The sequence below is a fragment of the Centropristis striata genome, chromosome 2 (assembly GCF_030273125.1).
Source record: "Centropristis striata isolate RG_2023a ecotype Rhode Island chromosome 2, C.striata_1.0, whole genome shotgun sequence".
Classification (NCBI taxonomy): domain Eukaryota; kingdom Metazoa; phylum Chordata; class Actinopteri; order Perciformes; family Serranidae; genus Centropristis; species Centropristis striata.
Window position 1 is genome coordinate 8,506,273 of NC_081518.1, and position 23,884 is coordinate 8,530,156.

Below are 23,884 nucleotides of genomic sequence, written 5' to 3' on the forward strand. Positions count from 1 at the left end.
AAAACAACATGCATTATTTATCGAGGGTTTAACCGTAAAAATCTCTCACTATGTTCGGGTGGTTTGATCAAATTTGAATGAACAAACCCCAAACAAACCACAAAAACTGTCGTCACATTTAAATTCAAATATCGCTAAAGTCTGAGTGATGCTTAGAAATGACATCACGTTGAACTCAAACCAGTGAGATACAAGACAGAAAGAAAAATATATACATTTCTTATTTACTTTAGTCACTTTTACTTTACTTTTGCAGAAAATTGTGTATTCATAAAGGACTGTTTAACCCTCTGGAGTCATCAAAAGCACCAAAGCATTCAGACTTCTTCATCACATCCAGACTAGAAAACAAAGCAGCGTACTGTAAATTTACCTCTAAAGTTCTGGCTGTAAACTCCATGACGCCAGTTTCAGTTTGATGATGATAAACCAAGTAAAACTGGAGAAAAAGTCAAATATGTTTTGTATAAAATTATAGAACTGGATGTAACTCTCTTATATGTTATATTTGCAACCTTTGCTCACACTCAATTCTTTATTGAGCATGATAGTGTTTTAAGTTTAAAAAAAAAGATTCAAAATCACATTTTATGTTGGACTAAATGACACAAAATGACCAAAAAAGACACAAAATGACCAAAATTGTCACACTAAACACACAAGACACAAATAAAATAGAGTCACACTAGAATAAAAACCAGAGTTGGATGACAGGATCACACACAATCACAAGATCACATTTATGTTGGTTTTTCTTTGTTTCTTTTTGGTTCAAAATGTTGATCCAGTAAGTCAGAATAAAAAATCAATTATTATTAGGTCATATAGGTGAGGTTGTGCTGAAAAAAAATTTAAACATTTTTTTAAGTGGCGTATACAGGCGGGATGAAAAGGATTCAAAAATGGACAAAATAGACTCCATAGAGTTAAACTTTAATCTAATACTGTAGTGAGGAGTTGTTGGAGAAAATATGCTTTGAGTGACAGTTCACGCCTAAAATCAAAAATACATAATTTTTCCTCTTACCTGTTGTTCTGTCTATCAATCTAGATTGTTTTTATGTGAGTCACCAAGTGTTTTAGATATTGATCATAGAGATGTCTGCCTTTCCCGAATATAATGGAACAAGACAGGGCTTCTTCCAAAAAATCAATTTGAAAAAATCATGCCCTAGTTACTCAAGATAATCCACAGACCTTGTAAGCAGATTGAAAGAAAATAGTGACACAGTATATTCGAGAGAAAAGGCTGACATCTCTACAGCCAATATCTCCAACGCTATTTTTGATTTGAGGGTGAATTGTCCCTTTAAAGTAGGGGTCTCAAACTCAAATTACCTGTGGGCCACTGGAGGCAGTATAAAAATGACCAAAAAAAGACACTAAATGACTTAAGAAAGACACAAAATGACCAAAAAAAGACACTAAATTACTAAAAGAAAAAAAAAAGAAAGACACAAAATGACCAAAACAAATACAGAAAATGACTGAAAAAACACTAAATTACTTAAAAAAGACACAAAATGACCCAAAAACCCCACAAAATGACCCCAAAATATACTTAAAATTACTTAAAAATACACTAAATTATTTGAAAATAACTCAAATTTTTTTTTTTAAAAAAAGGTACAAAATGATTTTTAAAAAAAAGACATAAAATGACCCAAAAAAACACAAAATTATCCCAAAAAGACACAAAATTACATTACATAACATTTCCACTTCTTCCGGTAACAACAACACGGCAGATAATAAACGGTCCGGTAGCAGCTAACTTTCTTTTTGTTAACGTCGTCATAGAAACAAGTGGAACAAAGCTTCAGCTTGCGCAATAAAGGGACCTTCCACACACGACGCAGGAAAGTGCCATTCATATAAAACTCACATTAAACTTTCATATCAAGGTGAGGGCCACAAAATATCGTCACGAGGGCCGCAATTGGCCGACACAAGGCTGTTGTCCACTTGCAGTGTCCTGACTGACAATTACAGGCTAATGTATTCAGGGGTCACATATATTTCTTTCAGAAAGGATGGCCTTCACCTTTTCTCAAGACATGTGAATGCTAAAAGGCATTATTTTTGCATATTCTTCTTGCTTTAGTCCAATAAATGCCTATGATTTGTTCGACTCTTATCAGCAATTTGCCAGAAGAATTCATGTCCACACATAGAAATTCGTTCCATCTCTGCATGTAACACTTCTATGTTCGGAGAAAAAGAGTCAAGAAGGAGCCAGGGAACAAACGGCCAACCTTGTGATTAAAGGACCCTACAAAATGATTTTAAAAAAAGACATAAAATGACCCAAAAAAACACAAAATTATCCAAAAAAGACACAAAATTACATTCCATAACATTTCCACTTCTTCCGGTAACAACAACACGGCAGATAATAAACGGTCCGGTAGCAGCTAACTTTCTTTTTGTTAACGTCGTCATAGAAACAAGTGGAACAAAGCTTCAGCTTGCGCAATAAAGGGACCTTCCACACACGACGCGGGAAAGTGCCATTCATATAAAACTCACATTAAACTTTCATATCAAGGTGAGGGCCACAAAATATCGTCACGAGGGCCGCAATTGGCCCGCGGGCCGCATGTTTGAGACCCATGGTTTAAAGGGACCTGTTTACCTCCAAACATCCAGGATACCATCATACATGGTCATGATTATAGTTCCTGTGTTGACATATTTATAACTCAGAAAGCTGCAGCCGGGCTTCTTATTGGATCTAGAATAAGGAAACACATTATCTTCTTTGTGGCCTTCCAACACTGGCTTCCTCTGAAAAACCTGTATTGATTTTATTTCTATTGTTCGTATTCAAACCACATTTTGGGCTTTTAAATCAACATGAGCCTGAACACACATTGAGATCATTTTGCAAGACCTGTGTGGCTGCTGCACTGTCTAGACTCCGATCAGGGGGCACTGGGATTTATCAGTTAGCTCCTGTAAGCTGTGGAGTGAAGGCGAGTTGTGCCCCGGTATCCTTTTATTAAAAAAATCTTTTAACCAACCTTTTTTGTAAACCTGCTTTACTTCACTTCATTGCCATCTGCTGTTCGGAAAGTGCTTGTTTTCAAAGATGTCCTTGTTTTCTTTTTTATTATTATTCATTTTTTCCCAAAAAAAACAAACTATGTGTTGTATGAGTCATTTGACAGGCCTGACAGGCTGCTGGTGCATGCTTTGGTTTCGATTAATGCTTTCTTCTCAAACACAGTGAGTCACACTGGCCCGCATTGTTTTTGTGAAATCGATTAAGATAGGCTTTGTTAATGGCCCGTGTGTGTTCTTGGGCAGAGAATCATTGTTGTTAACAGAGATGTAAGCAGGGGTCAATCACCGTGTTTAATCCCTGCGTCACTGGGCTGCAGCTCCACTCCCACTCTGTATACGTCTCCTCACACAGCCAGGCAGTTTGAGGTTGCACAAAGCAACTGCACGTGTCTTGTTGACATTTATTAGCATAAGTTCCTTTTGGGCCGCACAAACTTTCCCTCGGGACTACTAGAGGAACTTATTGCATTAACTCTATGGAGTCTTGGGCTATTTTGTCCATTTTTTAAATCCTTTTCATGTCTTTGCAAGTCATTGTGTGTCTTTTTTGGTCATTTGTGTCCTCTGTGGGGTTTTTCTTTCGGTCATTCTGTCTTCAAATTTTTTTGTGTTTTTGGTCATTTTGTGTGTTTTTTTTGTCATTTTGTGTGTTTTTTAGTCATTTTGTGTCTTTTTGTGTCTTTTTTGGTCATTTTGTGTCTTTTTTAGTCCTTTAGTCCAACATAAAATGTGACTTTGAATTTTTTTTTTACTTTCAAAACACTACCATGCTCAATAAAGAATTTTAAATGTTGCAAATGTGAACAAAGGTTGCAAATATAACATCCAGTTCTATAATTTTATACTAAATATATTTGACCTTGTCTCCAGTTTTACTTGGTATATCATCATCAAACTGAAACTGGCCTCATGGAGTTTACAGCCAGAACTTTAGAGGTAAATTTACAGTAGGGCTCCACGCTGCTTTGTTTTCTAGTCTGGATGTGAAGGAGAAGTCATGCTTTGGTGCTTTTGGAGACTCCAGAGGGTTAAGACCTCAGGGTCTAAATTAGGTTTTGGGGACATTTAACCCCCAAATAGGCCCTGATCAGAGGCTCGTACTTTCTGAAAGTTCAGAAACTTTCGGGGTAGGGTTTGAAGGGATGACCAACACTGATTGGATCACAGCTGCTTATCTACTGCTTCATTCATAAAACAAGGAAGTACTCTAGTATCGATTTAGGACTATTTTAGGATGAGGGGAAAAGATTTATCTCTCCATGACGACATTAAAAGTAAAGTTATCGATGTCCTGACTCACTTTAAAAAAGACAGAGCGAAAAAGATAAAGAGCTCACACAAGTCCGGTGCTTAAAGGGCGAGAGAAGCGGTGCTGTGAGACAGCCGGTGAATGACAGCAATAAAAAGTTATTTTCTAATTGTTTCACGGTTGTTACGTTCTAAAGCACAAATAAATAACAATCAAACACTCAGAACATGATTTACTGTCAAGACAGAGGCTCGTAGTTTCATTTTTCTCCTGTACATTTCATTCATAACGTCCAACGTGCATCAATTCATTCTCTACAGCAGCAGCAGTAATGTCGCAATGAGACAAAACCTTCCTTTTGCTTTGTTTGTTCATTTGTTTGTGTGACGGGCAGTCCCATGTCATATTACGTTTTCATTAGTCAGTGGAGCCTAATCATTACCAGGATTTTATTGGTGGAAACATAGCTATTCATATAAGAAAGGGCTTTTAATGTGCCAAGACAAAACCTTAACAAAACAAAAGGATTATAATGAGAAGCTGGACTTCCTTTAGTGAGTTCTGTCTGATTTGCTGTCCCTGTGTTTAATGAGGCTAGTTAATTGCTAAGTTTAAAGCAGCTGGGGCTGGAGCTGCCTGTATGGCTGTTAAACTGAAGCAGGTGGATGTGACCTGTGGAAGTCCTAATTAAAAGAACTGGACCTACATTAACATACATTGCTGGAGGGTGCCCTACATGCTCTGATGGATCAACAAGCACTTGACACCACTTCCAGGACTCAGCAAACCCAGAGGGAGGAAGGTTAAGATTAAGCTTTGTTTGACTAAAATATTTGATTCAGGCAGTACAGAAAGGACAGAGGGGATAGATGAGAATGGTAAAACTGCACTTCTTCTTTTGGATTTTGTTCCAGTGAAACTACTAATTTTGAGTCCACTTCATGTTGTCACAATGTTCTGTTATTTGTCTGGTATTTGCTGTTTGGTTAATGATCATTGGTCTCAAACTATGTTGTGTGTGGAAGGTTTATTGCGCAAACTGGAGCTTTGTTTCACTTGTTTCTATGACGACGTTAACAAAAAGAAAGGCAGCTGCTACTGGACAGTTTATTATCTGCCATGTTGTTGTTACCTGAAAAAGTGGAAATGTTATGAAATGTAATTTTGTGTCTATTTTTTGGTAATGTTGTGTCTTTTTTTATAATTTGGTGTCTTTTTTTGTAATTTTGTGTCTTTTTCAGTAATTTTGTGTATTTTTGTGGGTCATTTTGTGTCTTTTTTGTCATTTTGTGTCTTTTTAAAGTAATTTAAATACAATAACCGATATATTTGAATATTTATTAAATATATCGGTATATGACTTTCAACGCAGGTTTCAGCGTAGTCACACTTGCCTGGACTAGCTTTTAAATCGCAATAGGATAAATGTGAAAGGATCACTGAATGCGTAAATAGTTGCATGTATGGGTAATTGATGTCTAATATGTCTTAAATTACATTTTCAGACTGTTACAAGACAGGTTCAGATATTTTCAGTTTCTTAACACGGCGCTCTCGAGGCATACGTTGAAAGTATTCGGGGTCACTGCGATCAGCCTCCTCCCCGTGCTGCCTGAGAAAAGATGCCTTTGTAGTGCAACTACACATGCGGCTAACATGAAGAAGAGGGATGATGACAGCAGCCCTCTCAATTATTAGGTCAGACTTGAAAGATGAACATAAGCACAGGAACCTTAGCCCAGAGGACTGTTGGCTTTTTACCATCAAATCTGGTTTGCAGATAGCTCACAGTGACTCACAGTGGATCACGTTGTTTTTGTGATATCGATTAAGATTTTGTTACTGACCCATGTGTGTTCTTTGGCAGAGGCTAGCTGTTGTTAACAGAGATGTAAGCAAGTGTTTAAACCTTGCTCCACTCCCACTCTGTATACAGCTCTTCACAACCACCATGCAGTTCACTGATAGACAAAAAGTATTAGCACATACTCACACATTTGTCAGCATACATGTAAAAGATTGTAGTATGTCAAGTCCAAAGATTGTGTAAAATATTAGTTTGCTCAGCTGTACATGATGACACAACGTCACATATGTGACTGTGGATGTTCTCCATCTTTGTTGTAATTAAAACATCTCATTTATCTATAGAGGGTGACAACATGTGGGACATTATGCATCTCAGCTTTTATGTTGAGTTTTAAAAAATCGTTTAAGGATATAAGGCTGTAATTTGTTTTTCATTATTATTATTATTACACCCACAGGCATTTGGGTACAGGACTTCTAGCCAAAGCTAATTTGCGAACCCTGTCCCTGGTTAGGCTTTTCTGATTAAAAAGAAATGAACATATAATCACAACCCAGTGGCAGGCAAAAACTGTTTGCATGGTATGTTTCTGCAAATCAAAGATATGTCAACCTGCAACAGCTGTTTTTTCTTTGTTTTGTTTTTGTTTTTTTGCAATATATTGTTAGTCTGAGAGGGTGGGACCAACCAACCCAGGACCTTTAATCTTTGTTTGTATCCCGTTGTTTGACCTTTAGGAAGTTGTGTTTGTCTCTCCAGTTGTAGTGTTTTTGTGTCCCTGGAATTAGTGTTTTTTAACTATAACCTTGTTATCTTTACCCAACCTTAAACAAGTGGTTTTGGTGCCTAACCTTAACCAAAGTGATTTAAAGAGATAAAAACAGCGATCTATATGTCTTAAAAACAGCAATCGTCAATTTTTAATTTTTACAATGTGTTGTTGTCACGTTTTCAGTGTCACATTTAAAATAGTCATCACGTGTCATAATGAGAACATATTCAACAGATAGGTAGTTAATTAAAAAATATAGTGATTCATCGTTATCTGTGCTTTGCAGAAACGTACAATGCCAACATTTATTCTGGCTACAGGGTTGATTCATCATAACCAAGAATATATTAATGCAATTAAGCACATAATAATTAGTGACATTCTCATACATGTCAGAACAGTGGCAAAGAGATAAAGAAAAAAACAACATTTTCAGCCTCCAGAGGGACAATACAGTTAAAACAACACCTCTCTAAAACAACAAAAACTGAAAACTTTATGATTTATTGCAGGGCAGTTATATTAGACAGCATCAATTTCAACTAGGTATGCCTAATAAACTGGCAACTGAGTGTAAAATCTCAAATTGAGCGAATTAACGGGTACAATGTGTCCAACTGTATCACTGTTCTCGATCTGTTCTGCCAATGAACCTGTGGTTGATATGATCAGTTATTTAGAGGTTTGTGTAAAGCCGTGCGGTACTGAACTCTGGCTGCAGCGAGACGAGCAGAGACACTGAAGGCTCGGCTGCGTCTCATCCTGCGGCAGCAGCAGCAGCAGCAGCACAGATGCGGTGAAAGCAGTAACTGCTATAGTCAGACTCACTGCCCTGGGCGTTCATGTAATGTCTCATGGTTGGATTTTAGTCTTCACAATCCACCCCCAGCACAGTGTGTGTTTCTCCTTGTGTGTTCATGTGTGTTGCTTGCATTTATTTATGAACAAGTGTTTGTTTACTGCTGTGTTGCAATGTGAACTCTTGACACTGTTTACGTGTACACCACATTATATTGCACACATGGAATACACTGCATTATCATTTCATAGGCATCGATTCCCAAATGAATCATAAATGGATTTATTTACTTCTGTGTTTACATATATTTATCCTGCCTGCCTCCACTTCACCTGACATGCACCTGTTTGCAGACACGCTGTCAGAGAGGAGCACATAAATGTCACATTACTCCGGTTAAATTTTAAAGTTCAAGTATAATAACCCAGCACATTCTGATCTGATCCATATTTTGTTGTCAATGCCGGGAAGCTTCAGGCCATCATGAATCACAGCTACACCAGCGTGTGTTAAACCTAACCAGCTTTGGTGTCTCCATGACAGGATTACCACATCAAATGTGAGGGCAGTCTCCTGCAGTGGCATCCTGTTGGTACAGGGCCTTTCATGTCCTGTTAAGACCCGAGGCTTCACTGTATGCTCTCTTCCAAATCCCCAGTGTAGCTGAGACATGATGAGGGTCGCTTGTGTGTGTGTGCGTGTGTGTGTGTGTGTGTGTGTGTGTGTGTGTGTGTGTTAGTGTGAATGTGCATCTTTCTTTTTTTGGCTATCGGTAATGTCCATGTGCACTTTAAATAAGGGTTTTAACTGTAACACGGGAGTGAAGATTTAAAAAAAAAAAAAAAAAAAAAGGTTAAAGATGAGAAATGGGTTTTTTTGTTGTTTTTTTTAGAAGCCAAAGAATAATGTATGAATTGGCTTTGGGTGAGTGTTTTTAATCCTGAAGTAAAGAACAAAACATCCAAGTAAAAAACAAAAAACCCGAGGACATCAGGAGGAAAAAACAAATTTCCTCGTCAGACAGCAGGGAGTTCAGTAGGACTTGTAGGTGGGAAAGTGGCAATTGCAAAACATGAACAGAAAGTTGTAGCAGTTAGCAGAAATACAAAATGCAGCAATGGGATTAAAATTCTACAATAGGATTATAACGGATCCAAACTAATGTAGCAAATCCAGTATAAGGAGTCCAATAAAATAAGTCCAAGGAATGGGTATGAAGAGATGAATCCACTAAAATATGTTAATCCAATGAAACGATTCTAAAATCTTTCAGTTTGTCACGCTTTTAGACTCCAGGTAGGTAGGATTGGATTAGAGAAAGAGATGACAGGTCCTTAATGAACATTTAAGTGTATAAAATAGATGACCAGGCCATTTCCCACCTTTTCCTAAATTAATTCTTAATATCTCTGTGAGAGATTATTTTTTTAAAACAACAGCTGGCTCATGCAGATGTGTAACACTGTTAAATATTTAGCATAACGGGATGTAGTTATATAACCTGTCAAATTCTAAGCACCCTCAAGAAGCAGAGTTGATATATACTGTATGAGGTGTTTACTCTATTCAGCAAGGGCCTTATTGAATGAACCACAGGCTACTGTGGCCTGCAGCCAAAGCCAAGATAAAGAAATGCTGCTGCTCACTGGGTTATTACCTCAGGCTTGGTGGAGCTAACCTGATAGCTCCCGCTCTCTCTCTCAACTGTCTCTCCAGCAGCAGTCTCAGACAGCAGAGGTGTCGCTCCCACATCCTGAATTAAACACCAGCCGCAAAGCACACTGCTTTAACATGCAGAGTGCACCCGTAATTTACAGCTGACATGACTGACAGACTTCATAGAAACAGTACATGATCGTTGACTGAAGATCTGAAGCCGGCAATTACTGCAGAACAGCAGAGCATTGTGCTGTATATTTCAGTGGTTTTCTTCATCTACTAGTTACGGCCTTGGGTGTGCCTTGGGGTTAGTAGTTAGAGTGATGTTTGCCATCTTAAAGAGTTGAAGAGATTGGTGATGTTGGCGCATTTGTGCCATAGATATAACATTTGGATGTATTCTCCATGCGAGCCAAAATGAAGCTCAGTGTGGTGCAACAAATCGTTGTTGACCTGTTGCTGTATTCTAACGTCAAAATCAGTGCTTGTTAGTCTGATCTTTTAGCTTGATGTCTGTATAGGCTTTCAGTTAAAAAAAAACCTTTCCACTGTTTGGTTTCACCGCAAGGCAGCCAATAGGCAGAGCTGACGACCAATTGTAATTCACAGAGGGAAACTAGTAAGTGCTCAGCCCAAAATAGCCCTCAAACAACACTTATCCAAAAAGAAAGTGTCGCAAATTCTTACTTACCTGTTGCTGTATTCTAACTTCAAAATCAGTGTTTGTTCATTACTGTAATAGTGGGGTTTACTACACGGTTGTTCATAAAGTTGGAAAAAAATCTATTTTACCTCTTTCCATGAAAAAAATATTGTGAAAATGTGATTTATTCTAGACAGTGAAAATGTATATCTTCTCAAAACTTTATTAATCAATCTATTCCAAACATATCACAATGAAAATTAAACCTCAATTAGCAGAGGATTGTGTCTGAAAACAAAATTATTCAAACTTTATGAGCGATCGTGTATCAATCAGAGCATGGCTACTCCTCTTTTTCATGTCTTTTACTTTTTGCCTGCTACAGAACAGCATATTTGGGATACATTTGCATTGTTCTCTCTTTTTTTCTAAACAAGTCAGTTGGAGACAGTCTTCAGCCATCGAGGGGTAATGTAATGCTAGCTAGCTACAGCTGCTAAATTCTGCTAGCAGCAGTTGTCGTTGTCAGCTGTCAGAAATGAGAGGCTGATTTTGTTTACTTTTGTGCCAAGTCAAAGACCCATTGTTTCAAAAATGATCGAGAGTTTCAGTGATTAATCTGCCACAGAATGGAAAGCTCAAGAAACACTGCAATAGTAACTAAGAGCAGTTTAGCTTTAAGGGTAAAGTGTAATTAAATAACTGAACATTTCCATGTTGAACATACTGAAATATACAACTGAATGTTTATAAGATATTCTCTTCCAAATCATTGATGAACACGTATTATAAAACAGCAGCTAAGGTGCAACTCTGGGGAACACAGTTTTCTGTTCAAGTGTAAGACAAGCATATACATTGTTCCTGATCTGTTAATAGCGTGAAAAACAATCTACAGCACAGATACCACAGGTGAAAAATGTATGAAAACTGATCTGTTATGAGTAGAAAAATAGCGTTTATTAATCCCTGCACTGTTTGAAATATACAGTGTTCAGATTAATTGTTGAATATATTAATGCGATACATACAGGAAGAGCAGGTGTTAAACACACATCTATTCAGAGACGATTTTTCTGTATAAAATGAGTGTGATAAAATACATTTTCATGGCTCTCAACCTTGTTATTATAGACTAGTTTTGTATTTAGTAATTGCACTATATGTATACATATGCATGTTGTACAGTCTGTAATATTATTGACAAAAGTGTATTTTGATTGCGTCACTGTTTTCATAGATTGTCACAAAACTCATGATCCACTTTGTAGCTTTTTCTGGAACTTTCAACCTTATTGCATGGTCTTCGTCAACAGATGGAGCATAGAAATAGACTAAGACTACAACAGAGAGTGATTCTACACACACTTAAACATTCATTGCTCTGTAAAAAGGGTGTACTTGCATTCCTATACTTTATTGCAATTATTTCTGAAATAATATATATATAATATATTAGTAGTAGTAATAGTTAATGTGAAAGACCTGCCATCCTGCTTTGTTGATTTGAATTTAAATGTCTCTTCTAGTCTTCTATTTCTATGAGACGGGGACTGCAAGCTCAGTAATTCTGATTTTATTCATTGCACATTCCTGTAGCCTTGAAACTGAAGCATCCAATTTCTGTACCACCTTTGGAAATAGAAGATTAGCAAACCAATCCAGATCTGAGGTCCACTCAGCTTTCAACCATAACACGCTTTATATTTTATCACTACCAAACATGCATACAGAAGAATGATCCAGGAAAAGCTAATAGGTGGAGCTTGAGTTGTTTTTGGCAATTAATTCTTGATTTTTTATTTTATTTAACGTTGCAGTAGGAATATTTTATGGAATAAAATGTATTTACAAGTAACTGCTTTAAAGATAATTATATTTATATAAACAAGCAGGTTGACATGGCAGAATCTTGGATGCATTAGCTATATTTTCTCAGAGTTTAAAGGTGGTAACTGCTGATTATCACTCCTTACTCGTTAATTAAAGGCGTGGGAGGTGTGCAATGCCTTGTGTTCTGCTCTATATGTCTAGACATTTAATAAAGTTTCTGCCTACAGCTGAGATATGAATGAACTCTTTTAACTGCGTGGATCAAATATTTTAGCCGGGGCAGGTTCAGCAAAGAGCAATAACTATTAACATAACAGGCTTTATTCTCTGAAATTGAGGAAAAATATATCCGTGTCTGTATCGGTTGGCAGCTTGGCTGAAATATTACCAGGATTAAGAGTAGAGGCATTGGGCTTTGCATTAAATCAGATGTTGTTTTTGAAATATTTGGGAATAAAGTGGATGAGACAGATATTTAGCAGTCTATGTTTTTCAGAGCCTTGAGGAATTCAGCAGCTGAAATTGGTTCAAGTCCAAAACAATTTACAGAAAAAATTGCAATACTGTTGAAAGCAATAGAATTTCAGAGAGAAGGTCGTGACCCATCAACGATGTTCTTTCTTGGCAAGTCACACACACACACACACACACACACACACACACACACACACACAAACACACACACACACACACGATGAATACATCACTTGTCTGCCACAAGGCTCTTTGCGGGTGGAATTTTGTTTGTGTATTTGTTCAGATTTTTTAACCCTGTAAAACCCAGATATAGAAAAACGCAAAAAAAAAATTCTTCAACCATTAAGATGTTGTTGTAGGAGGTCTTTGGGGGTGAAAATGGAGTGTTTTCAAAAATGTTATGTTTTAGTAAGTTTTTATGGAAACGTTGTAATATTGAAACGTTGGGCTTAATGGGTAGCAGAATCTCCTGTATTTCCACTCATTGTCTGAACAACAGTACATAACTAAGGATTCATTTGCAGGGTTTTGCTTTTCCCAAACCAGTATATAGCATGAATAATAATCTTAGTCATGTTGTTATGAAGTGTGATTTATTCAAACAAGCATTTTGACATTTATTTACATTATTTACATTTTAAGTTGCAGTCAGTTGCAGTGATAGTCCCAGAAGCAGTTCTTGTCCTCTGAAAAGCAGAGGCGGACATCACACTTGCTGCGTTGGGTATTTGTATACCCTTTACTGCAATGTCTGCAGCGTCCTCTTGTCGTCTTGTATGGAAAGTGTCCAGTGAGGTCTCTGCGCACATCCAGAGGGGGGTGTGCACATGTTTTTTTGGAGGAAGGACCGTTTGGACTCCCATCACCAGAGGATGGTCTCTTTACAGCATCCGAAGGGCTCCCTGCTGCGTCTGGGCTCCTGTTGCCTGCCGATGGCCGTCCTCTCTTTGGAGTTTTGGGTGCTGTGCCCACCTGATTAGGAAAAAAAAGAACAAATATATCAATTTATATACATCTCAAATACGCATGAAGATACCAGTCAAATATATCACAAACAAGGTAAATAGCAGGAATAGATAATTACCAGAATGAGAGAGGATGCAAGCTCTCTTTGCTGGTGGCATTCTGAAATGGAAAAAATAAAATTGAAACAAATGTACACTGTATATACAAATAGCACACATGCTTACTAGATTCCGGATGACGAGCAGGAAAGATGGGGTGGTGGGGAGACTGATTTCATTTTGAAGTGTTTATACATTGCACTGAAGTAGCCAATTCACACATTTCACAGGCCATACAATACTGTATGATTGACCTATCGTAGACTGTGATTATCATCCTAATAGGAATGCATGTAGCCTCCACCTTACAACCACACCTTACATTCCTGAACATTAGCACCTGTTCCAGAACAATGCAACAAGTGCACCAGGAGCATCCCCCACAACTGCTTTGACTATGAATTGATAGGAGCATTTTCTTATCAATAGAGACTAAGACAAAGGGCAGACATGTACAAACAGAATTTCTTTGGTAAAAAGTCCTGCATTCTGTGATAAGGAGAAAATACTGAGAGTGTTGAAGGTGGTTAAAAATCATTATAAGTAAATTAAAATGTTTAGATACAGCAATATATCTTTGCACTTTAGTTTCTAATACAATAAATATGTAATTCAATATAAGGCTCAGGCTAGAATGTGTAAATCATGTGTAGTTTAAAGTTATATTGTAAAAATTTTAATTGAAGTTCCTCTCAAAAACAGGGCTGTTTTGACTACCACTCTGACCCAACGTTGTAATATTGCAACACTTATAAAACAAGCTCTAAATAAAATGTAGGGCACATTTTCCACAAACACTACATATGTTCATGTTCTAGACACTGTAATAAACACAAAAAAAAATATTCAAAGCATTTTACTTACTTGAATCAGATTAATCCAGTCCAGTAAATCGAAGGGATGTTGCTCGATCAAAAAATTGGAAGTTGTGTGACTTCTTGACCCTAGGGCGGGCCTTATATACAAATGTTGGATCCAAACGCATTGTGAGAACAAACAATAGGACCCAATGATCATGTTAATGTGGTTGAATGTGGTTTTTTGGGGATAACCAAAATTGTTGTAATTCTGCAACACTGGGTCTTACAGGGTTAAGCAGATGACTACCTTCTTTCTTCGTCTCTCTCCGGCTTTTCTCAAGTAGCTCTACAAATCATCCTTGCTATATTAATAAACCCAGGAGGAAACCAGAATATAATTAAGCATCATTTGGAACATTTTGTGTCATTTTGGAAACTATTATTACTATTTTATTATCAACCAAAATACATGTTGTTCTTTTTAATTCTACACTGTTAGTAATAGTTACTTTAAAAAAAAAAAAAGCTGAAGTACAGTCATGGAAAAAAATATATGACCACCCTTGTTTTCTCCTTGCTTTCTTGTTCATTTAATGCTGGTACAACTAAAGGTACATTTGTTTGGACAAATATAATGATAACAACAAAAACAGCTCAAAATAGGTTAATTTAAGAGCTGATATCTAGCCATTTTCCATGGTTTTCTTGATCATGATTTTGGTTATTATCAGAGATATCAGCTCTTAAATTGACCTATTTTTGTTGTTATCAATATATTTGTCCTATCAAATGTACCTTTGGTTGTACCAGGCATTAAAATGAACAAGAAATTGAAGAAAACAATGGTCTAATTTTCTTTTTTCCATGACTGTACAATGCCACGTTTCTGTGGTTTCTCTTGGGGGTGCTGTGCTGGACTAGTACTCCCTAAAAACCTGGTATTTCTCCTAGTGACATTCTGCGTCACAAAGTGTTGTGTCTCATGCACGTTCTCAATGCCTCACATCATCTCATCTTGTCACATTTTGATCAGGCAAAACTGTCCTCTCATAAACTCTCCTAAAAAGTTTTTTGTTGACCTAATCTTTATCTTAACCCTACAGGAGACTTCACGCTTTATCGCAACTCGTGATAAAAGATTTTTGAAGATGCACTTTGAGTTTGTTGTTTTTATACACATCGTCTTTTGAACTGATAACTAAGTCTGATATAAAGTGTTAATAAGTGAGCTTTAAAGGTGCTTGTTATTATGTTAAGTTCCTCCTGTTACCAGTCGTCATGCTAAACTAAGCTGCTAAGAATAGACATGTGTTATCCATCTTCTCATTTAACTCTCAGCAGGTAAATATACTGTGTGTTCATGCTGTATGTGACATAATCTTAGTGACTTTGTTTATATTATGAACATTTGCTTATCCAACATATTTACACATATGGTGGATACTGTATATGGTAAATAATAGTATATACCTTAGCGAATATCTTACCTTATGTTTAGATGAGTATGGCTTTTGTGTATCTTCGTGGTTGTGACACAATGTGCTTCTGCACATGATGAGTCCTCATATTCTTTTTTTTTTCCTCCTTTTTTTTGGCTTTTTGGTGATCACCCGCTCGAACTTCTTGCTGAGTCCAGATGGAATCAGTCGGGAGTGACCGCCCATGCCAAATATCAAATTCCAAACCTCAAGTCTGTCTGCCTTGTATGAATCAGAGATGAACACAATATGGACAGAAGTGGACAAGAAGCAAAATGGAAAGAAAAAACACCCCGGGCAGTCCAACAGTACTTCTGTCCGGGTGGAATAAATGAACAGAAGGGGTTGTGAAACGACACAAACTTTTGCTGCCACATGAATGTTTAAAATGGGAGTCTGTTTTCTTTTTTTCCTAGAGCACGTATGACCAAGTTTTTTCTGGGGGTTTTTATCCATTGTAAAATTTGTCTTACCAAATACATAGATTTTTTTTGTTGACTGTATTTTCCAAACTATAGTTTTGATAAGTTGTTTTGAAACCCAAGCAGCATGTGGCCTCGTTTTTTACTTTAATAAATAAATATATCCCTGCCCCTCAAAGGAAACAGCACAATCATGGCTCGATGTAGGGAGAACTCAAAAATGTTTGGGGTGTTTTTGCAGTATAACAGTTGTAAAACCTTAAATCATCAAAATAGAAAAACGTATCTTTCTGATTTATAGTTAGAAAATGTAAATAAAATGGAATATATACATACTTTTATATGCAGACTTTTTTTAAGTGCCTACATCTGTCACCTTTGTTGAAAAAAGGGGACTCCTATACAGACTAAACTTGTGTATTTGCATTTTCATCTGTACCTTTAGTGGTACAATGGCTTGTCACTGGGGCAGTTCCCTCTAAGATACAGCTGTTTTACCCTTGATAAAGGGTATTTATTGTACCTACCACTAAGATTCCGAACTACTTATTAAATAATAAACATTTTAAAAGTATTTGTTTCAGTGTGAATTTCAAGCTACTCAACTATAGCCTGCAAATTAAAATCTTCCTTACATAAAATAGTAAGAACTTCAAATCTAAGGGTAAAATTCATATTTTACACAACTTTCTCTTTTTCAACAAAAACACACTGTCTCCTGATATTGTACCTTAGCACTTAGAAGAAACGGTACATATATGTACTTCTTACTGCTTGGGAACATATTTAGACCTTTTTGGTCCTAAAAAGGGTACAAATTCAGTCATGGAAAAAATTGTTAGACCATCCTTGTTTTTTTTTCAATTTATTGTTCATGTTAAAGCCTGGTACAGCTAAAGTTTATTTTTCAAGTAGCTCTACAAATCATCCTTGCTATATTAATAAACCCAGGAGGAAGCCAGAATATAATGAAGCATCATTTGGAGCATTTTGTGTAGTTTTTGGAAACAAGCATTACTATTTTATTATCAACCAAAATAGATGTTGTTCTTTTTAATTCTACACGGTTACTAGTATTAACTTTTAAAAAATGCTTTTAAAAAAGTACAGCCATGGAAAAAAATATTAGACCATCCTTGGTTTCTTGTTCATTTAATGCCTGGTACAAATAAAGGTACATTTGTTTGGACAAATATAGTGATAACAGCAAAAATAGCTCATAATGTTTCATTTGAGATATATAGCTATTTCCCATGTTTGTTTGCTTTTTTATAATGATTTGACCATGGAAAATGGCTATATATCTTAAATGAAACATTATGAGCTATTTTTGTTGTTATCATGATATTTGTCCAAACAAATGTACCTTAAGTTGTACCAGGCATTAAAATGAATAAGAATAAGATTTCTGAGAGTGTCCTTACAACCTCTTCATCCTCTCATCTCTGTGCCGTGTAAACATCCTGTCAGCTTTTGTCAAACATGTTCTATTAGGGAAAATCTTACAATCATTTATATTTCTAAATGTATAACTATGATACATGTTATTATGGTAGATTTTTTTTTCAAAGAAAACATGCCTTTCAAACCCACTGACAGGTTGTGAGGTTCAGAGTTTTGGAATCAGTTTAATATTCAGAGATGTGCATAAGTTTTATGTACTTCTGTGTCACGGCCGAAAAACTTGACTCGCTTCACTTCTCAGCCTGACTTCTTAACCTTGAAAATGATCAACTTTAATATATTACATTTCTGTTTTGGCCCATGGCAGGTGATTGACATCAAAGAGAAGTTGAAGGAGTCCAAGAGGTTCTGGTCCAACCTGCCAGATGACATCTGTGCCAAGGGCAAGCTCACAGAGTCGGACGAGGATCAGTGCTGGAACAGCCACACGAAGGGCAGGTGAGGACTTTATAACCACAGCAAAGTCACCCGGCTCTACGGTTATCACATTTTGCCTGCCAGGGATTAAAATAACCACACTGTGTTCCCAGATTAACACTCTCTCTGGAAGTACAATAGTTAGTGCTTATATTTCTATATAAGCTCCGAGGCTCGAATTCGGAGAGGACTGTTGGGTTTCCAACACCTCTTATCACCACTGCAGCGTGTGGAGTGTCGCCGAGCCGTACAGTAGATGGGGCGGCAAGTTGTTTCCTCTCACAGTGAACCAGAGATGCTGGCAGAGGAAATATATCACCCCATCACTTTGGCCCTCTCCAAGTAACAAAATCACCAGATGGTGCAATAAAAGACATGTTAATTTTCTTGTTTGTGCCAGTAACGTTTTTAAGCATCGCTCTAAATCTGGAAGGTAAATTGATTGCCCAGAGATGATAAAAAAATAAAAAATAAAAACCTTATTGTAAATCAGACCATGTTAGGAATGCGTTATGAAAAAATCTGATTCTCTTGTTACTTAACAACAAATATGCACAGTGCACACTTCACTTTTTATAGAACTTATCAAATTAATAGCTGAAATGGTGACACATCGACATATATGCACAAAAAAACTTAAAGAAAGATTGCAATTTAAAAAAACGCTCCTGTCTTGTGATCGCAGATTCATTATTTTTAATTGCACGGCAGTTAAATTGTTTTTGATTTATTCAGTTAAAATAGAAATAAAGTAGTTATTTGTGGGCATCAGACATGTTAAGGGCTCTCAGTAGCAAAGTGCAACCACTCCCAACATTAAATAGGCTATTGAGCCTGATTACACACTTATGTTTTGCTTGATTTAAGGAGCCGACGTTAAAATAAAGAGTAGCTCTTATGATTCTGTCTAATTTCAATTGGTCTACTTTGTGAGTTCTGTTCAGCCTGTTACACCAAGATCATGAGATATTCACACAAGTGTGGTGTTGTGGAGTAAGCAAGGATTCAAAGCACTGTTCAAACACACTTTAATAAGTGAAAGAGAAGGACACAATGGTTGCCCAATGGGTGAAAGGTCAGATAACTGGATCAGAGCTGTAATTTGATTGCATTTGTTCTGGTGGCAGAAAGAGCACAACACAGTAATGTTAGACAACACATATAAAAGGGAACAAGTAATTAAAGAGAACAGCCTCTAGGCTTTGACAACATGACTTGTTTAATGTTGAAGGTAGTTAATGACTCATTTATGACATGGAGTACAAATTGTCCCTTTTTTTTTTAAGGTCTGACATGGGAGTCACTGTGGTGTTTCATAACTTTCACTCTCTCACAGACAGAGAGAAAAAAAACGTACACTAGCACTCAAAAGTTTTGGGTCACCCAGAACATGCCTGTGTTGTTTTCCATGAAAACAAACTGTTTTGTTCATGAAGTGAGTTACAAAATGAATCAGAAATATAGTAAAGACATTGACAAGGGTAGAAATAATCATTTTAATCTGTACAAATCTCCAACTTTACCTCTAGATACTCAACTAGCCTGAGGAAGGATCATTTTATTGCTTCTCAAATCAGCACAGAACAGTTTTCAGCTGTGCTACCATAATGCAGAGGTGTTTTAATGATCAATAAGCTTTTCAACACTATAAATGTGGAACACAAGAGATGTTTGCTGACAATAAATAATAGATATTTCATAAGAAAATCAGCCGTTTCAAGCTTGAATAGTAATTTCCCACATTAACAATGTCTAGTCTGTAAGTCTGTTATTCTAATTTTTAAAGATTGTGCTTTTCTTTAGAAAATTAGGACATCTCTTAGTGACCCCAAATTTTTTGAGCTGTAGTGTAGGTCACACACTGTGGTCTGACACCTTGTTTCCACTTAGCTCTGTGTGCATTAAAAAATGCAAAATTTTGCAGCAGATGAAATCAAAAGTAGAAAAGTTCATCCCTCTGTAAAGACATGAATTTCCTGCAAGCTTCATACACTTTTTGAGTGGTCAAATTCAAACACTTTTCAAGGACTTTCAAGGTCCATTTTCAAGCTTTTCCAGGACCTTACAACGGCTGTAAAGTTGCATGTTTTAGATGAGTACTTACATGCTAAAAGGGGTAATTTCACTCAACTATACCAACAGTGATGGTTTTACACTTTTAACAACCAAAAGTACAGTTTGCTAATCTCAATATTCAATTCAGTTTTTTTTTCATTGAACATGTGATTATCTATATTCAGATTGCAAGAGAAATAAAGTAAGAATTTCAAGCATTTTCAAGCACTTTATCCAAAATCCAAAAGCACTTTTCAAACCTTGAAAATACAACACTAAAATTTTAGCATTTTCAAGGATTTCAAGCATCCATATGAACCCTGCTTTCAATGGACATTAGGGGGCGTACTTTGTATTAAATACAGAATTACAAAACAAAATTGTGTAAAGAGGAGTTGCAATCAATAATCCATTCATAAGGGGTGCTCCAGAGCTTCAGTTCTTCCATTTTGTTCACCAAAAGCCAAACACTGGCGAGGAAAATGCTGCCCTTAGCCCTCCTCTCTGCCCTCGTCTTTGCTTGCGGTCTTGAAGCTGCCTGTGAGCACTTCTTATCAGCAGATCCCCCCGTTATCTCGGTGATCTCTAGAACGAGTTGGATCAGCATCGCAAGAGCTGATGTCAAAACTTCCTGTTGGTTATATGATACTTAGGCAACAGCGACGAGACTTGAAACTAATCGGAAAATAACTACAAATTAGCAAAATCTGGAGAGACGCTGAGCCACGCATCAATACTACCAGCTCTACTATAGCCATCTACAACAGTAACTGGAATCATGCCATAGTTTTTTTTATTTAAGAGCCCATGTGTGCAATTGCCTGGTGTGAATGAATACTGTTTTGTTTAAATAGGTTGTGACTTCCCGCTATTTCCCTGAATGTTTAAAGTTCTTCCATTAGACACCTCTTATAGATATAAACCAGAATGTTATAATGCAGACATGTGTTACAGGGACTACCAGCAGTGTTGGAAGAAGCATTCAGATCCCATACTTAAGTAAAAGTACTAATACTACACTATAAAATTACTCCACTACAAGTACAAGTCCTGCATTACAAACTTTCTAAGTAAAAGTACAAAAGTATCAGCATCAAAATGTACTTAAAGTATAAAAAGTAAAAGTGCTCGTTATGCAGAATGGCCTCATCAGATTGTTTTATGTATTCCAACTATATTATAGGATTATTCGTATTGATGCATTTATGTAAGCAGCATTTTCATTTTGGAAAGATAGGGCTCATATTAACTACTTAATATACTGTTATGAGGTTTAATTTATGAAAAAATGTATTATTCATTCATGATCATGCTTTTATGTTTAATCTCTACCTGAAAAGTAACTAAATCTGTCAGCTAAATGTAGAGGAGTAGAAGTATAAAGTTACATTACATGGAAATACTCAAGTAAAGTACAAGTACCTCAAAATTAAGTACAGTACTGGAGTAAATGTACTTACTTACATTACACCACTGACAACCAGAATCATCATACTGGTGTGAAAAGTATCCATCAAAGGGTTAACTTGGGTATTTATGAACTGCTTCAGAGGAGATACATATTGTGTATCACAATCTAGCCTAAAAATATTGTGATATTATTTATCAGCCAGAGGTGATTAAAGTTTTTGCTGTGTCATGTGTCCAGATATTTCCCTGAGGTGGTGAAGGAGGGTCTTACCAACCAGGCGAACAACCCAGAGGTGGATGTGGATATCACCCGGCCCGACACACTGATACGACAGCAGATCATGGCTCTGCGTGTCATGACCAACAAGCTAAAGAACGCCTACAATGGAAATGACATCTACTTTCAGGACTCAAGTGAGTTCTCATACCTCTGGATGTTTGCAAGTGCAGTTGGAGACAAGATAATAACAATAATTTGAAGTAAAATACAGAGTGAAAAGTTTCTGTATTGATTTCTGTCACTACATGTTGGTTTTGATTTGGGCCAGACTACACACACACACATACAAATATCCCTGCAGAAATATAAACTGTACCGAAATAAGATCTCAGGTGTCATTCATGTAGCAACTCATCATACAACTCCACAGGATGCATCAGTGTTGCACCGAGGCAAGACTGACATTATTAGGAGAATAAATAGCTGTAGGTATGGTGACACCGACAATGACAGACAGCCAGGGCTATGTTTAGGAAGATGTACATCTCCAATGCTGCCGTGACAGAAACCATTCTTTCTTCCTGATTATGTGGATCCCATTCAGCTGACAACGAGCAGGTTTCTCACAGCTTCAAATGAAATGTGTGTCTGCGCGACTACTGCCACTAAATTTTCTACCTCAACTCCATTTTTGTTGCTGTCATAGTTGTGTTCTGTTTGTTAGGGGTGGTGTCTTCTTTGACACCAGAGACCTAAAACTGCAGCAACAAAATGTGTTGCATAGGTGAAAATTTCACAGAAGCAGGATGCATAAGAATAAACACTATATAATGCTTTGTTAGTGGAACAGTCTTTCTCTAAAGATCTTCCTATTGCACACAGTGCTTAGCCTCGGTATACCCATACTGCCTTGCGCGCTTGAATTTCATTTCGAACCTCCATCCAGTCTGGCAACCAGGGCCGTTTCTTAGCCCTGTTTTAGGGATCCAATCACAGAGCGGGGAGGGACGGCAAGACGATGACGCGTACTACTCAGCACTTAGAAGCTTGTAGTTTTCTTACGGATCCAACATGGCTGCTGCAGATGCGAAACTCTCTTTAGCTGTAGATGGTGTTTTAAATAGTTTAGAGCGAAAGTTGAAAGGCTAAAGGTCTCTCAGCGGCTCCGCTGTCCCCCGGCTGGTAGCCAGATCACCAGCGTTACGGTAGCGGGGCTATTAGCCGCTAGCGCCGCTAATCACCGGCGCTACCGTAACGCCGGTGATCTGGCTACGAGCCGGGGGACAGCGGAGCCTCCAAGAGACCCGCAGCAGCTTGTTTATTGCCCATAAAATCAGTGGATGTGTGTGGCTGAATGACATGAGGGGGAATAAAGCGTGAAAATAAATAATCTTGCAGAAAGCGAGAACTGGAGAAGCAAAGCAGCAAGCAACACTCTCTCACAGACACACACACAACAAACATCAATTTCTGTCGCTCTACATACGTCATCTGGTATAACTGATCTGATTGGCTAAGAGCTACCTACAGACGCTTTTGATATTTGACATTCTAAGCGCCCAATAAACGGCTCCGGAGGATCGTAAACCACACCTCCTCTACGGAGAAATGAATGGCTGGTTTCCAGACTAAATCTCATTTGAGATTAGTCTGGTGTTAGCCAGGCTACACACTGCTGTTAATTAGAACACTTTTTGGTCATTTTCAATCATGCAAAACCTATTTTTTACTCCATCACCTGCAAAGGTGTCGTACCAGCACTTGTGTGGAGAAGAAATTTTTGCAGGGAAGTCAATTAATTTTAATGAAATCTTTCTGGAAAGCTTACTCAATCACTGCTGTCTCAATGAGTCCCCCTCTCCTTTTAAAACATCCATTGTTCCGCCTGCTGGAATAAACAAATCGGCAAGTAAACACATGCATGTGCAGAAGTTATGCGGGTACACAGAAATGAAGTACTAATGATGCATTTAAGAAAGTCTTAAATCCCATCAGCTTCAGCCTTCTTTGCTCAACATACTGTAATTAGTGTGTGAAGCTTTCACTGTGAGGTTTTGGAACACAATAAAACCCTCACAGTTTTGTTTTGGTCCACATTAGCCCTCCTACACAGAGAAGAGATTACTGTATTACAAGACATAAGACTGCACTGGACCTTGTTTTATTTGCAGAATTAAGGCAAATTAGTTTCCAAAAAGTCTGAATCCAGGCTGTTGCAACACAGAAGTAGCTCAACAAAACAGAAT

The 23,884-nt window shown here is 37.3% G+C and overlaps 1 protein-coding gene across 2 annotated transcripts in view; it reads left to right on the forward strand.

Annotated features, from left to right (window-relative positions):
* Positions 1 to 23,884, forward strand: part of LOC131984035 (glypican-6-like) — a 189,260-nt gene that overhangs the window by 162,024 nt on the left and 3,352 nt on the right. For both annotated transcript variants that reach the window (XM_059348900.1, XM_059348908.1), the window contains 2 exons: positions 17,844 to 17,974; positions 21,657 to 21,832. In XM_059348900.1, coding sequence (XP_059204883.1) covers positions 17,844 to 17,974; positions 21,657 to 21,832 — 307 coding nt within the window. The remainder of the gene's footprint in view (positions 1 to 17,843; positions 17,975 to 21,656; positions 21,833 to 23,884) is intronic.